The following is a 14,453-nucleotide window of genomic DNA, read 5'->3' as shown; positions in this document are numbered from 1 at the left end:
TTCTGACACCCTTGAGAATTGAGTTCACACACTTCGAGATATTTGTCGTCATGTGACCGAATCTCCGCCCCTCATCACGATGCTGAGTCCACAAGGAATAATCAATCCGGTTCGCCCACTCACACATCACCGGGTCTTCAGACCGCAGGATATCAACCCAGTAATCAAACTCAACCTCGGTCTTGGCATACGCCGCATTCACAAGAAGCCTCTGTGCATCTTTGCCCTTGAAGGTAAGGGCAAAATTAGCAGCTACGTGTCGAATGCAGAATGCGCGGTATGCAGATGGAGGTAACCAACCTCCGTCAGGAGCCTCTAGCGCAGCCTTGATGCCATTATGACTGTCCGATATAACCAGCAGACCCGGCTGCGGTGTCACTTGCTGACGAAGGTGGGAGAGAAAAAATGTCCAAGACTCAGCATTCTCACCCTCTACTAGTGCGAATGCAACAGGTAGAATGTTGGAGTTCCCGTCCTGTGCAATTGCGATGAGCAATGTTCCCCCGTACTTGCCATACAGATGGGTGCCGTCGATGTTGATTAGCGGCTTGCAATGGCGGAATGCCTCCATGCAAGGTGGAAACGTCCAGAAAAGTTTGTGAAAATAAGATTGAGATTCGTCTAGCTGTCCTCCAACTCGAACGGGGTTAGTCCTTAGGACTGCAACAATACCAGGCATCGTCAACTGGACTCCCAACACCCACCTGGGCAGATCGTTGTATGACTCATCACAGTCACCGTAGATGAGGCCATTAGCCTTCTGCTTCGCCATCCAGACCCTCCTGTAAGTCGGCCTAAACCCAAAGTGTGCTGCCGTGGCATTCAGGAGCACTTTGATGCTGACGGATGTATCAGCCCTAACCATTGGCATAATGAACGCCGATATCACATGATAATCCAAACTCCTGTGGTCACTCGAGATGGAGGTGGCAAGACAAGTGTGAGGTCCATTGTATCGTTTGACCTCCCAAATGCCCTTGCGCTGCCGGAGACTCAGTCGAATCAACCATGTGCACCCATTCCCAAACTCAGAACACTTGCCCACATACCGACGATAATCAGACTCCACAACCTTGTACTATACCCCTCGCCGGATGCTGTAAGTCTTGACACTTAACAGGGCCTCATCTTTATCCTGAAATTGCTGACCAACCTGGAACTCCGTCAGACCAGCAGTCCCTTCCGCATCTCTAGCTCCGAATCCAACTGAGTGCCTAGAAACCCCCTCCTGCCTCATGGCATCCAAGTCCAAAGCGGAAAAATGTGGTGGATACTGCTGTGTGCCAGAGCTAGAACCACCTACCGCCAATGCAGGCTCACTCGCTCCAATATCATCGCCGTTGTCATCGTCAATCATATCTGGCTCGACGTCATTCTCCTCTGCATCACCCAACAATCCGTCTCCAACGCCAACCGGTGCAACACCCAGTAAAGCGTTCGGCAAATTTTCCCTTGCCCCTACCTCGTCGCCTACGCTGCCATTGAGGTCAACAGCAAAAGACGGGGAGGCGGCAGGTTGGACCACTGGCTGGTACACAGGGACGGAGGAAGAAGCAACAGCAGGCCGGGAACTAGAACCTGCTGGGGTGGCTAAAGTGGTCGCATTCCGGTTCGAACCCCCTGAGCTAGATACCACATCAACCAGCCGTGCCAACAACTCTGGTGTCCTCACCTCCAGAAACTGCCGCCGACAAAGAAACATTACTTGCAAGTCTACATCACTACTAATCGTGAAGCAATCATACTTCACGGTATCCTGTAGCACCGTGACTGGAATGCGATAGAAAAACTTCTTAACCCGCTTCGCACCTTCCAGACCGAGCTTTATCAGTACAGCTCTAACAAGGTCATCATAGCTCGTCGTAGGAGTAACGACAATACAGAGAGGATCCTTATCTGTGAACTTCACTCCGGAATGAGTTTTCCTCTTAACGGATCCTCTGTGGTGAACCAAAACAACAAAACTCTCCTCACTAGCCATCTTACTCCCTCTAATGAGACCAACTCACGTTTACACCCATATATATAGAGCTCAGTCTCCAACTAATTCGAACCGGCCTCCATCGAATTATGGTTTGTTTAATTCGAACCAGCCTGGTTCGAATTACTTTGACCATCTTCTCTCTCTATAATTCGAACCAGCATGGTTCGAATTACATGCATTTATAAATCGAACCAACCTGGTTTGATTTATTAACAAAAGTCAATTGCTAATTCGAACTGCTCCAGTTCGAATTATTAATAAATGCAATTCGAACCACCTTAGTTTGAATTATATAAAAATATGCTCTGGCGGATTACTGAAACATTTTTTAATTTGGCTTATATATATAAATTCGAGATAGCATTGGCTTATTATGGTTTTTTGCCCCTATAAATATAGAGTTAGAATTAAATTTCTCAAGGTTATATAAGTTGATGAAGAAAATTTGTACATATTAATAACATGTATACATGTGACAAAGATGAGGGGCCGGGGCCCCCGGGGGAACCTTTAATTTGGCTTTGCTATGAAATGTAGGAAAAGTATATAGTTGAATTTGTTGATATTCTACAAAATACTATTGAAAATACAAATGGAGGTCATAACTTCATAAGCTCATAACAATCCTATTAACTATCGATGAACATGATAAATTGAGTAATTGACCATGACCCACAAGAGACTATAAATTTGAGAAGGTAAAAAATTAAAATAAATGGAGTCAGTGATCAGAACTTGGAAGAGAGAAGCGGGGGTGATGACTCGTGAGCGAATCAGTCACAGTCAGCCTCCTCCCTGAGGCATAGAAAAAATTTGGGAAAAATAATCATTTTGGTACGAACAGAGCAGAGGGTTTGTTAAGAAACCAAGGCACTAAATACACATTATTATATTAGATTAAATCATTAAATTATAATATGTGTTTTTTCTAATGTCCTACTAATAATATTGTAATGTGATGGGTTCACTGTTTTCAACCTTTCTCAACCGCCACCACCAATCCTATGAGAAATGTAATGCTTCGCATGTGTCATGCATTCCAAGAAAAACGCACCTTCACTGTGAAAACTATGGCAACAGTGCTTGAAATTTATAGTCTTTTTCTTTTTTTATTTTTTAAACAGGGAGAATGGGTATGGGGGCATTACATTGATTTACTAGGTTTGTATAATAATAGTAAAATACAATAGTTATTTTTTTTTTGTCTAATTTTCTTTTGAAGAAGCATATTGTTATGTTAACTCAGTAAAAATGGCATGAGTTAAGTACCGCTGCTAGTAACTCTGTCACGGTCAAATTAACTGCCCATATTTTTGCTTCCCATTTTTACTGTGGGGCCGTGAATTTCATGATATACGGCCACTTATTGCTTTTATCACCTGTGTTAAACTCACACTTATTTTACCGTACCATTCAAACATAGTTAAATAAAAATAGTAATTATAATATATGCACCACATATTTAGAATAATATTCAAATTAAGATAAAATATTATTTTAATTTTTAAAAAATTTTAAACAAATTTAATATTGTCACGTCATTAAATTTGACACAAATAATCATGAACAATCTAAAATCAAATAAAAAGTTTTATATTAGTGATTGCTAATGGGTCCATTTAAATTACAAACTAAAATTGAGTGTAAATTGTACTTATAAAATTTAATGATAACATAATATTAAATCAATTTAAAATTTTTTAAAATTAAAATAAAATATTTAAAATTTGAAATTGAAATATAATATGTTAGTAACCAAATTAAAAATTAACATATTAACGTTAGAGATTAAAATAATATTTTTTTAATACTAATAAAACATTTTAGCTACAAAATAAAAAAAAAAGAGTTACTGTTGAAATTACTGTGACTTTTTTGGCTGTTATTCTTCACGGATTTGCTGCTTTTGTTCATTTCGAGATGCCACGGACCTTCCTTATTATGCCTCGTTTGCTGGCGTCACCAGGTACCACCAACCTCTTCTCTCATTCCCATTTCCCAGCCTTTGATAATGAAGCAGAATGCTCAAAGCTGTTACTCCTTATAAAAAACTGCAAATAATAATAATAATAATAATAATAATGATAATAATAATATAATTTGATCTCATGAAAAGATGCGAAAACATTTAAAGAAAAGTTTCATCCTCCTTTGTCTCCTTTCAAGGGACCGAAGCATTGTAAGTTGTAACTCCTCTATAATGACATGCCACAAACCCATTAGGCCATTAGAGCATCAAAAATTTAAAAAGTAACCTCAGGTAAAAATAAAGCTTGATTCTGATTTCCGAAAGCACTCCCAGTTTCAGAGATTACGATGATCACTAATATATATATTTCATAAATCGTTGTAAAACTATGCATTGAGATTAATGCATAGAATAATCTCAGTTGGTTTGCAGATTTACTTTTTATAATTTTGCCAATAAATATTTACTCTTCTTTTCTTTTTCAGCTCTTTTATTACAGAGAATTGCTTCTTACAAGAGTCTCTTTTGCAAAGTAAACAGAAGGGGAAAACAGAGAAAATTTGTTGAAAAAAAAAATTGTTGCTCTTATCCAAGTTTTTTTTTGTACTTTTCTTTTTTCCTTTTAATTAACCATTAAAAAAAAGGGAGAAAAAGGTGCAAAATTTTCTCCTATGGTTTATCCCTGAGAAGAGAGGCTAATCCGGTGACCACCTTGGTTCCTCTCTCAACACTCTTCACTTTCACCGCCGGCGGCTGCCACGTGGGCGTCTCCATTGTCGGTAGGCTCTTCTCACAGGAAACAGCCTTCGCCTCCGGCGACGATGTCTTCTCGCCGAAGATCAGTTCAAACTCGCCACACTCACTCTCAGTCGCAGCGCCGTCGCTTAGATTCCTCGTGGCGTCTTCGATGGCGGAGGACGGAGGCGGCGTCGGCGGCAGAGGACGACTCGCCCTAGTGCAGGAACTGGAGAGCCACTTGGCGAGCATGTAGTCCGCCTTCCTCCACGGCGGAACGTGCATACCTTTCTTCTTCAAGCTCTGCTTCGCCGCCTCCGACACGGCGGCGACGATCTGACAGAGACGATCGGATTTTCCGACGAAGATGTACGGCAAAGACTGAAGTATCGCCTTATAAGTCCCCGTCGATCGAGCAATCTCGAACTCAGATCGGAAATCGATGTCAATTATCAACCTCTCACCTTCCACAATCGCATCGATGTATTCATATTCACCTGAATCAGAAAAGCCAGAACATTACATTCAGTTCTATTTCTCCACAATCAGTGTCCGTTTTCAATTGAAAATTTCAGAGGAAAATTAGGGGGAAGAAATGATACCAGCGGGATATGATACGGTTTTTTCCCATTTAGATTTGCACACGGAAGAATCGTAGCCAAGAGAGGCAAGGCTTTCCGTAACGATCTTTCTCAAATCGTCTTTTCGTTTGAAGACCTTGGTATTCTTCTCAACGATCTTCGATGTGTCAGCTAAAAGGTTTCGCTCCACAACACTAGCGCAAGGAATCAAACTCTGTAATAAGCGCAAAAGGAAAATAATAATCGATTAATGGAGCGTTTGGACACTGAGAAAACGCGACAAAATTAAAGTTCTGAACTCGCTGGATATATACTACCCTAAGCTTCAGTCGTTGGGAGTTTACCTTGAGAGCGTCGCTGGCGTCCCCGAATGAACCGGAGTTGATTGATTCACCGAACACGTCCAGTTCCTCGTCGGAGCTATCGCTGTTGTTGTTGCCGTTGAAGCAGTTGCAGCGGTTGCGGCCGCATTTCGCTGCTGCCGGCTTCTCGCTGCTGTCTTCGATGAAGCTCTGAACCATTTTCGCCAAGCAAACGGAGCTAGGCTCGAACTCCGTCACCGTTCCTTCCCCGGCCGACTCTCTGATGGAAGGAGGAGCTTCGCCGGCCGCGGCGATGACTTGTTTCTCCGACGAGGAGGAGTTTCTCAACACGCTCGATAACTGCCGGTCGAACACGAACAGCCTCTTAAGCCGCAACTTCAAAACCGGCTTGACGGCGTCGTTTCGAACCACCACCGCTTCCTTCAGCTTCTGAGAATCGATGTCAATAGGTTGGATCTTCATCGGAGGCATGGCTAAGAAAACAATAGAAAAGACAAAATGGTAGAAAAGAAATCCCTGAAAAATTCTCACTCTCTATATACAACTACTCTATCGTGTTTGTTCCATTTTCAGAGAAGAAGTATGGAATAACTTCTAGACTAAGCGAGTAGAGAAGACGAAGGAGGTGAAGAAGTGTTTTTCGAGGTCAAGGTTTTCGTGGAAAACATGGCGGCGATGATCGGAGAAACGTGCATTGTTCAACTGGAAGGAAGAAGAAATCGCCGGAATGTTCATCTCTCCGGCGAGTTCACCGTCAGAAGCGGGTGAAAATGTTTTTATTTGTTTTTTTTTTTAATCTTTTTTGGTTTTTGGACGCTTTGGATTAGGTGAGTGGGTTTGAGGTCAGGGTATTTATAGCGAAGATGGAAGAGTTGCTGACTAGGACTGTGAGTGCCAGGTGGTGTCCAACGTGGCGGAGATGATCTGGGCAGTGAGGAGCGTTTATGTTGGTGACGCGTGGTGGAGATGTTTATCGTGCGTTATACGCATTGGTTTTTTGGGGAGTGGAAAAATTACGTTGGTGACCTCAGAAATGGCATGGAATTTCGGGTAGATGCCCTCGTGTTCCGGTAATGTCGAAAACCACCCACGCTTGTACACAGTGATCGTGGAGATTGTGCATTACGTGATTTTGTTGTTTTTAGTAATGGTAGTGAGCATTTTTATTTTATGTTTCCTGGGCGTTTAATTTTAACGCCAAAAAAAAAAAAAAAAGAAGAAAAAGCCAATATTCAATTGTTATTTTGGAATTTTAAAATAAGAATGGAGAAAAGAAGATCAAAAGCTGGGAAGAAAAATTGAAACGCGTGATGTGAGATGAGATTTTGGTGGGATGTATGGCAAGGCCATGCTGTTTAGGTCTAGGATGTACTATCCTACTATCTTATGGTTATGGACAGGACACATGGCGGTTGATTGTGTGCCTAAAGAATAAAGGCATTGAAATAAAATTATTAGCAAAAACTAGTAAATTGTAGTCGAAAGTCTATATTATCAATATAAACGATAAATAATATTATGTAAACAACAAATAAATTTTTGAATAATTCAAAATATGAAAATTATAAAAAATTATAATATTATTTTTATAAGACAAATCATTTTTGTATTTAACGGATAACTTATTTAATTGAATTGAATTTTTTCTATAACTATTTGGATAACTATATACAAAAATAAAATAAAATTAGATTTTTAGATTTTTTAATTTTTTAAACATTTTGATTATTCACAAAAATAAACATTATGTTATAGCCTGGTCCAGGCCACTCGCGGGTCAACCCGACCCACTGACGACCCGATCCGAGCGGTCGGGCACGTCCAATCCATTACGCGGCCCGGACAGGCGTCCTTGATAGCTCTCCACAGCAGCTGTAAGGAAGCTTCGAGGAAAGTGGGCCTATCCTTGCAGGGCCCAGCTCTGACACGGTATAAATGGGGAAGGACCTGCCCTTCCCCCAAGGTACGTCACCTTTTCCACCTATCATTCTCCCCGCCTGCACACTAGCTGACTAGAGCGTCGGAGTGTCTTTGCAGGTGGCACCCCCTCTTTCCTTTCACAACGAGAGCTCGGCTACACGGCGAATCCGAACCCAGTACGACCGCGATTGAGGCGTTCTCACCCTCTTCAATAACCACCCGACCTGTCCGGCAACCGACCACCGAACATTGGCGCCGTCTGTGGGGACTGCCTTAATGGACGTTGTGCCGGGTCCCGGAGACCAAGGCCGAGGAGCCGGAGCGGAAGGGGCGGCCTCTGTCGCCTCACTGAGGGGACGGCGAAGGTCCCCCCGACAACACACTGAACAGCACACGAGGACGCGACCCTTCGGGGGAACGGGCGGCGACAGCGCCATAATAATGCAGGAGCTACGTCACAGGGTCCAGAACCTGGAGCGACAACTAGCCGACCAGGAGCGTGACGGACGAACCACCGACCCCAGCTACACCCCATCCCCTGAAAGCCAAGAGAGAGACTCCCACTGAAGCCGTCTGCGACGCGCCTCCGCATCCCGAACGGAAGCGGAGAGCACCCGTGAAGAGTCCCCGGTCCCGAGAAGACGAAATGACACGATCATCTACTCCCGAGGCAGGGAAACACGCTGCACGGCACGAGATCGCGAAGACGGGGAAGGGAGGTCCGAGAGGACACGACAACCCGTGATAATGGGCGCCACCCCATTCCACCGATCCGTCCGGTTGCCGAAGCACTTCGACAAACCAACGGACATGAGGTACGATGGAACTCAAGACCCTCTAGAACACCTCATGGCCTTCGAAGCAAGGATGAATCTAGAGCGAGTAGGGGACGAGGTCAGGTGCCGAGCCTTCCTGGTAACCCTAGCGGGACCCGCAATCAGATGGTTTAACGGCCTCCCGAAAGGATCCATCTACGGGTTTTCGGACATCAGCCGTGCATTCCTGGCTCAGTTTACAACACGAATAGCAAAGGCAAAGCACCCGATCAACCTTCTGGGGATAACCCAGAGACAGGGAGAGCCGACCAGAAAGTACCTGGATCGGTTCAACGACGAATGCTTGGAAATCGACGGCCTAACCGATTCGGTGGCCAGCCTTTGCCTGACGAACGGCCTCCTTAACGAGAACTTTCAAAAACACCTTACCACAAAACCAGTTTGGACGATGCACGAGATCCAGACGGTAGCTGGTGCGCGAAATTGTGAACAATACTTTTTCACAACTCTCATAATCCCCAGTAATGGCTCCAAAAACGTGGTAGCTCAATACCATGGCATTACACAACTTCGCACAACTAACCAGCAAGTGCACTGGGTCGTCCAAGTAATAAACCTTACGCGAGTAAGGGTCGATCCCACGGAGATTGTTAGTATTGAAGCAAGCTATGGTCATCTTGTAAATCTTAGTCAGGCAAACTCAAATAGTAATGGTGATGAACGAAAATAACATAAAAGATAAAGATAGTGATACTTATGTAATTCATTGGTAGGAACTTCAGATAAGCGCATGAAGATGCCTTCCCTTCCATCTCTCTGCTTTCCTACTGTCTTCATCCAATCCTTCTTACTCCTTTCCATGGCAAGCTTAAGCAACGGTTTCACCGTTGTCAGTGGTTACCTCCCATCCTCTCAGTGAAAGCGATTGCATATGCTCTGTCACAGCATAGCGGAATTCATCTGTCGGTTCTCAATGAGGCCGGAATAGAATCCAGTGATTCTTTTGCGTCTGTCACTAACGCCCCGCCCTCAGGAGTTTGAAGCACGTCACAGTCATTCAGTCATTGAATCCTACTCAGAATACCACTGACAAGGTTAGACCTTCCAGATTCTCTTGAATGCTGCCATCAGTTCTCGCCTATACCACGAAGACTCCGATTAAAGAATCCAAGAGATATTCACTAGAGCCTTGATCGCTTGTAGAACAAGAGTGGTTGTCAGTCACCTTGTTCATGGGTGAGAATGATGATGAGTGTCACGGATCATCACATTCATCAAGTTGAAGAACAAGTGATATCTTAGAACAAGAACAAGCGGAATTGAATGGAAGAACAATAGTAATTGCATTAATACTCGAGGTACAGCAGAGCTCCACACCTTAATCTATGGTGTGTAGAAACTCCACCGTTGAAAATACATAAGCATAAGAGTGATCATTGGTTTCGGCCCTAGAGAGGGAACCAGAAGAACCAAGATCTGATCTAAGAACTAGATGTCCAAAGATGAAAAATACAATAGCAAAAGGTCCTACTTATAGAAACTAGTAGCCTAAGGTGTACAAAGATGAGTAAATGACATAAAAATCCACTTCCGGGCCCACTTGGTGTGTGCTTGGGCTGAGCAATGAAGCATTTTCGTGTAGAGACTCTTCTTGGAGTTAAACGCCAGCTTTTATGCCAGTTTGGGCGTTTAACTCCCATTTAGGTGCCAGTTCCGGCGTTTAACGCTGGAATTTCTGTAGGTGACTTTGAACGCCAGTTTGGGCCATCAAATCTTGGGCAAAGTATGAACTATCATATATTGCTGGAAAGCCCAGGATGTCTACTTTCCAAAGCCGTTGAGAGCGCGCCAATTGGGCTTCTGTAGCTCCAGAAAATCCACTTCGAGTGCAGGGAGGTCAGAATCCAACAGCATCTGCAGTCCTTTTCAGTCTCTGAATCAGATTTTTGCTCAGGTCCCTCAATTTCAGCCAGAAAATACCTGAAATCACAGAAAAACACACAAACTCATAGTAAAGTCCAGAAAAGTGAATTTTAACTAAAAACTAATAAAAATATAATAAAAACTAACTAAAAGATACTAAAAACATACTAAAAACAATGCCAAAAAGTGTATAAATTATCCGCTCATCACAACACCAAACTTAAATTGTTGCTTGTCCTCAAGCAACTGAAAATCAAATAAGATAAAAAGAAGAGAATATACTATAGACTCCAAATTATCAATGAAACTTAGCTCCAAATTAGATGAGCGGGACTAGTAGCTTTTTGCCTCCGAACAGTTTTGGCATCTCACTTTATCCTTTGAAATTCAGAATGATTGGCTTCTTTAGGAACTCAGAATCCAGATAGTGTTATTGATTCTCCTAGTTAAGTATGATGATTCTTGAACACAGCTACTTATTGAGTCTTGGCCGTGGCCCAAAGCACTCTGTCTTCCAGTATTACCACCGGATACATACATGCCACAGACACATAATTGGGTGAACCTTTTCAGATTGTGACTCAGCTTTGCTAAAGTCCCCAATTAGAGGTGTCCAGGGTTCTTAAGCACACTCTTATTGCCTTGGATCACAACTTTATTCCTTCTTTTTCTTTCTTTTTCTCTTTCCCCCTTTTTTTTTTCGCTTCCTTCCCTTTTTTTTTGTATTCACTGCTTTTTCTTGCTTCAAGAATCATTTTTATGATTTTTCAGATCCTCAGTAACATGTCTCCTTTTTTATCATTCTTTCAAGAGCCAACAATTTTAACATTCATGAACCACAAATTCAAAAGACATATGCACTGTTTAAGCATACATTCAGAAAACAAAAGTTTTGCCACCACATCAAACTAATTAAGCTAGTTTTAAAGATGAATTCGAAATCCTGTACTTCTTGTTCTTTTGTGATAAAAACAGTTTTCATTTAAGAAAGGTGATGGATTCATATAACTTTTTGGCATAGACACTAAGACACTAATGATCACAAGACACAACCATGGATAAACATAAGCATAAAATTCGAAAAACAGAAGAATAAATAACAAGAAAATCAAGGAACGGGTCCACCTTAGTGATGGCGGCTCTTTCTTGCTCTTGAAGATCCTATGGAGTGCTTGAGCTCCTCAATGTCTCTTCCTTGTCTTTGTTGCTCCTCCCTCATGATTCTTTGATCTTCTCTAATCTCATGAAGGATGATGGAGTGTTCTTGATGCTCCTCCCTTAGTTGTCCCATGTTGGAACTCAATTCTCCTAGGGAGGTGTTTAGTTGCTCCCAATAGTCTTGTGGAGGAAAGTGCATCCCTTGAGGTATCTCAGGGATCTCATGATGAGAGGGGTCTCTTGTTTGCTCCATCTTTTTCTTAGTGATGGGCTTGAGGTCATGCCTTCTCAGTTGAACCGGCTTTAGATGCCATAAATGGTTATGGAAAAACAAAAAGCAATGCTTTTACCACACCAAACTTAAAAGCTTTGCTCGTCCTCGAGCAAAAGTAGAAAGAAGAGAGTAGAAGTAGAAGGAATGATGAAGAAGGGAATGGTTTTGTGTTCGGCCAAAGAGAGGGGGAGAAGTGGTGTTTAGGTTGTGTGAAGATGAAGGGGTGAAGAAGGGTTTATATAGGGGTGTTGAGGTGATTGGTGAATGGGTGAAGAAAGAGAGGGTGGTGGGGTTGGTGGGGATCCTGTGGGGTCCACAGATCCTGTGGTGTCAAGGAAAAGTCATCCCTGCACCAAATGGCACTCAAAATCACGTTTTGAGCCATTTCTGGCGTTAAACGCCGGGCTGGTGCCCATTTCTGGCGTTTAACGCCAGGTTCTTGCCCTTTCTTGGCGTTTAACGCCAGTCTGGTGCCCCTTTCTGGCGTTAAACGCCCAGAATGGTGCCAGACTGGGCGTTAAACGCCCAACTGCTAGGCTTACTGGCGTTTAAACGCCAGCAGCATCTTCCTCCAGGGTGTGCTGTTTTTCTTCCTGTTTTTCATTCTGTTTTTGCTTTTTCTATTGATTTTGTGACTTCTCATGATCATCAACCTACAAAATAAAATAAATAACAAAGGAAAATAGATAAATTATAACATTGGGTTGCCTCCCAACAAGCGCTTCTTTAATGTCAGTAGCTTGACAGAGGGCTCTCATGGAGCCTCACAGATACTCAGAGCAATGTTGGAACCTCCCAACACCAAACTTAGAGTTTGAATGTGGGGGTTCAACACCAAACTTAGAGTTTGGTTGTGGCCTCCCAACACCAAACTTAGAGTTTGACTGTGGGGGCTCTGTTTGTCTCTGATTTGAGAGAAGCTCTTCATGCTTCCTCTCCATGATGATAGAGGGATATCCTTGGGCCTTAAACACCAAGGATTCTTCATTCACTTGAATGATCAACTCTCCTCTATCAACATCAATCACAGCCTTTGCTGTGGCTAGGAAGGGTCTGCCAAGGATGATGGATTCATCCATGCTCTTCCCAGTCTCTAGGACTATGAAATCAGTAGGGATATAACGGTCTTCAACCTTTACCAGAACATCCTCTACAAGTCCATAGGCTTGTTTTCTTGAGTTGTCTGCCATCTCTAGTGAGATTTTTTCAGCTTGCACCTCAAAGATCCCTAATTTCTCCATTACAGAGAGGGGTATGAGGTTTACACTTGATCCTAAGTCACACAAGGCCTTCTTGAAGGTCATGGTGCCTATGGTACAAGGTATAGAAAACTTTCCAGGATCCTGCCTCTTTTGAGGCAGTTTCTGCCTAGACAAGTCATTCAGTTCTTTGGTGAGCAAAGGGGATTCATCCTCCCAAGTCTCATTTCTAAATAACTTGTCATTTAGCTTCATGATTGCTCCAAGGTATTTGGCAACTTGCTCTTCAGTGACATACTCATCCTCTTCAGAGGAAGAATACTCATCAGAGCTCATGAATGGCAGAAGTAAATCCAATGGAATCTCTATGGTCTCATTTTGAGCCTCAGATTCCCATGGTTCCTCATTGGGGAACTCTATGGAGGTCAGTGCACGCCCATTGAGGCTTTCCTCAGTGGCGTCCACCTCCTCTCTTTCCTCTCCAAATTCGGCCATGGTTATGGCTTTGCACTCTCCTTTTGGATTTTCTTCTGTATTACTTGGGAGAGTACTAGGAGGGAATTCAGTAATTTTCTTACTCAGCTGTCCCACTTGTGCCTCCAAATTTCTAATGGAGGACCTTGTTTCATTCATGAAACTTTGAGTGGTTTTAATTAGATCAGAGACCATGGTTGCTAAGTCAGAGGGGTTCTGCTTAGAGTTCTCTGTCTGTTGCTGAGAAGATGATGGAAAAGGCTTGCCATTGCTAAACCTGTTTCTTCCACCATTATTGTTGAAACCTTGTTGAGGTCTCTCTTGATTCTTCCATGAGAGATTTGGGTGATTTCTCCATGAAGAATTATAGGTGTTTCCATAGGGTTCTCCTAGGTAATTCACCTCTTCCATTGAAGGGTTCTCAGGATCATAAGCTTCTTCCTCAGATGAAGCATCCTTAGTACTGCTTGGTGCATTTTGCATTCCAGACAGACTTTGAGAAATTAAATTGACTTGTTGAGTCAATATCTTGTTCTGAGCTAAAATGGCATTCAGAGCATCAATCTCAAGAACTCCTTTCTTCTGACTAGTCCCATTGTTCACAGGATTCCTTTCAGAAGTGTACATGAATTGGTTATTTGCAACCATTTCAATTAGCTCTTGAGCCTCTGTAGGCGTCTTCTTCATATGAAGAGATCCTCCAGCAGAGCTATCCAAAGACATCTTGGACAGTTCAGAGAGACCATCATAGAAAATACCTATGATGCTCCATTCAGAAAGCATGTCAGAAGGACATTTTCTGATTAATTGTTTGTATCTTTCCCAAGCTTCATAGAGGGATTCTCCATCCTTCTGTCTGAAGGTTTGGACTTCCACTCTAAGCTTACTCCATCTTTGAGGTGGAAAGAACTTTGCTAAGAAGGCATTGACTAGCTTTTCCCAAGAGTCCAGGCTTTCTTTAGGTTGAGAGTCCAACCATATTCTAGCTCTGTCTCTTACAGCAAAAGGGAATAGCATCAGTCTGTAGACCTCAGGGTCTACCCCATTAGTCTTGACTGTGTCACAGATTTGCAAGAATTCAGCTAAGAACTGATGAGGATCTTCCAATGGAAGTCCATGGAACTTGCAATTCTGTTG

At 42.9% G+C, this 14,453-nt stretch overlaps 1 protein-coding gene and 1 non-coding gene across 2 annotated transcripts; one reads left to right on the top strand and one right to left on the bottom strand.

Moving 5' to 3' along the window:
* Positions 1-4,400: 4,400 nt before the first annotated feature.
* On the bottom strand, positions 4,401-6,547 carry LOC112711158 (uncharacterized). The gene is made up of 3 exons (XM_025763732.3): positions 5,614-6,547; positions 5,291-5,483; positions 4,401-5,185 (listed from the first exon to the last, which is right to left on the bottom strand). The coding sequence occupies exons 1-3, from the start codon at positions 6,061-6,063 to the stop codon at positions 4,623-4,625; spliced, it is 1,206 nt and encodes a 401-aa protein (XP_025619517.1). The 5' UTR covers positions 6,064-6,547; the 3' UTR covers positions 4,401-4,622.
* A 7,546-nt stretch (positions 6,548-14,093) lies between these two features.
* LOC112713817 (small nucleolar RNA R71) lies at positions 14,094-14,201 on the top strand. Its single transcript, XR_003158778.1, has one exon. It is a non-coding gene; the product is annotated as a small nucleolar RNA R71 (small nucleolar RNA).
* The last annotated feature ends 252 nt before the right edge of the window (positions 14,202-14,453 follow it).

Source organism: Arachis hypogaea, chromosome 9 (genome assembly GCF_003086295.3).
Source record: "Arachis hypogaea cultivar Tifrunner chromosome 9, arahy.Tifrunner.gnm2.J5K5, whole genome shotgun sequence".
Classification (NCBI taxonomy): domain Eukaryota; kingdom Viridiplantae; phylum Streptophyta; class Magnoliopsida; order Fabales; family Fabaceae; genus Arachis; species Arachis hypogaea.
Note: the sequence above shows the minus strand (reverse complement) of the source record. Positions and strands in the feature narration are given on the sequence as shown.

What these genes read in the sequence shown, in the direction of transcription:
- LOC112711158 (XM_025763732.3), bottom strand. Translation starts at nt 6,063, where the DNA reads ATGCCTCCGATGAAGATCCAACCTATTGACATCGATTCTCAGAAGCTG. An exon ending in ACGCCAGCGACGCTCTCAAG is followed by an intron (nt 5,484 to 5,613) that starts GTAAACTCCCAA and finishes CGCTTATTACAG; the next exon opens with AGTTTGATTCCTTGCGCTAG. An exon ending in AACCGTATCATATCCCGCTG is followed by an intron (nt 5,186 to 5,290) that starts GTATCATTTCTT and finishes TTTCTGATTCAG; the next exon opens with GTGAATATGAATACATCGAT.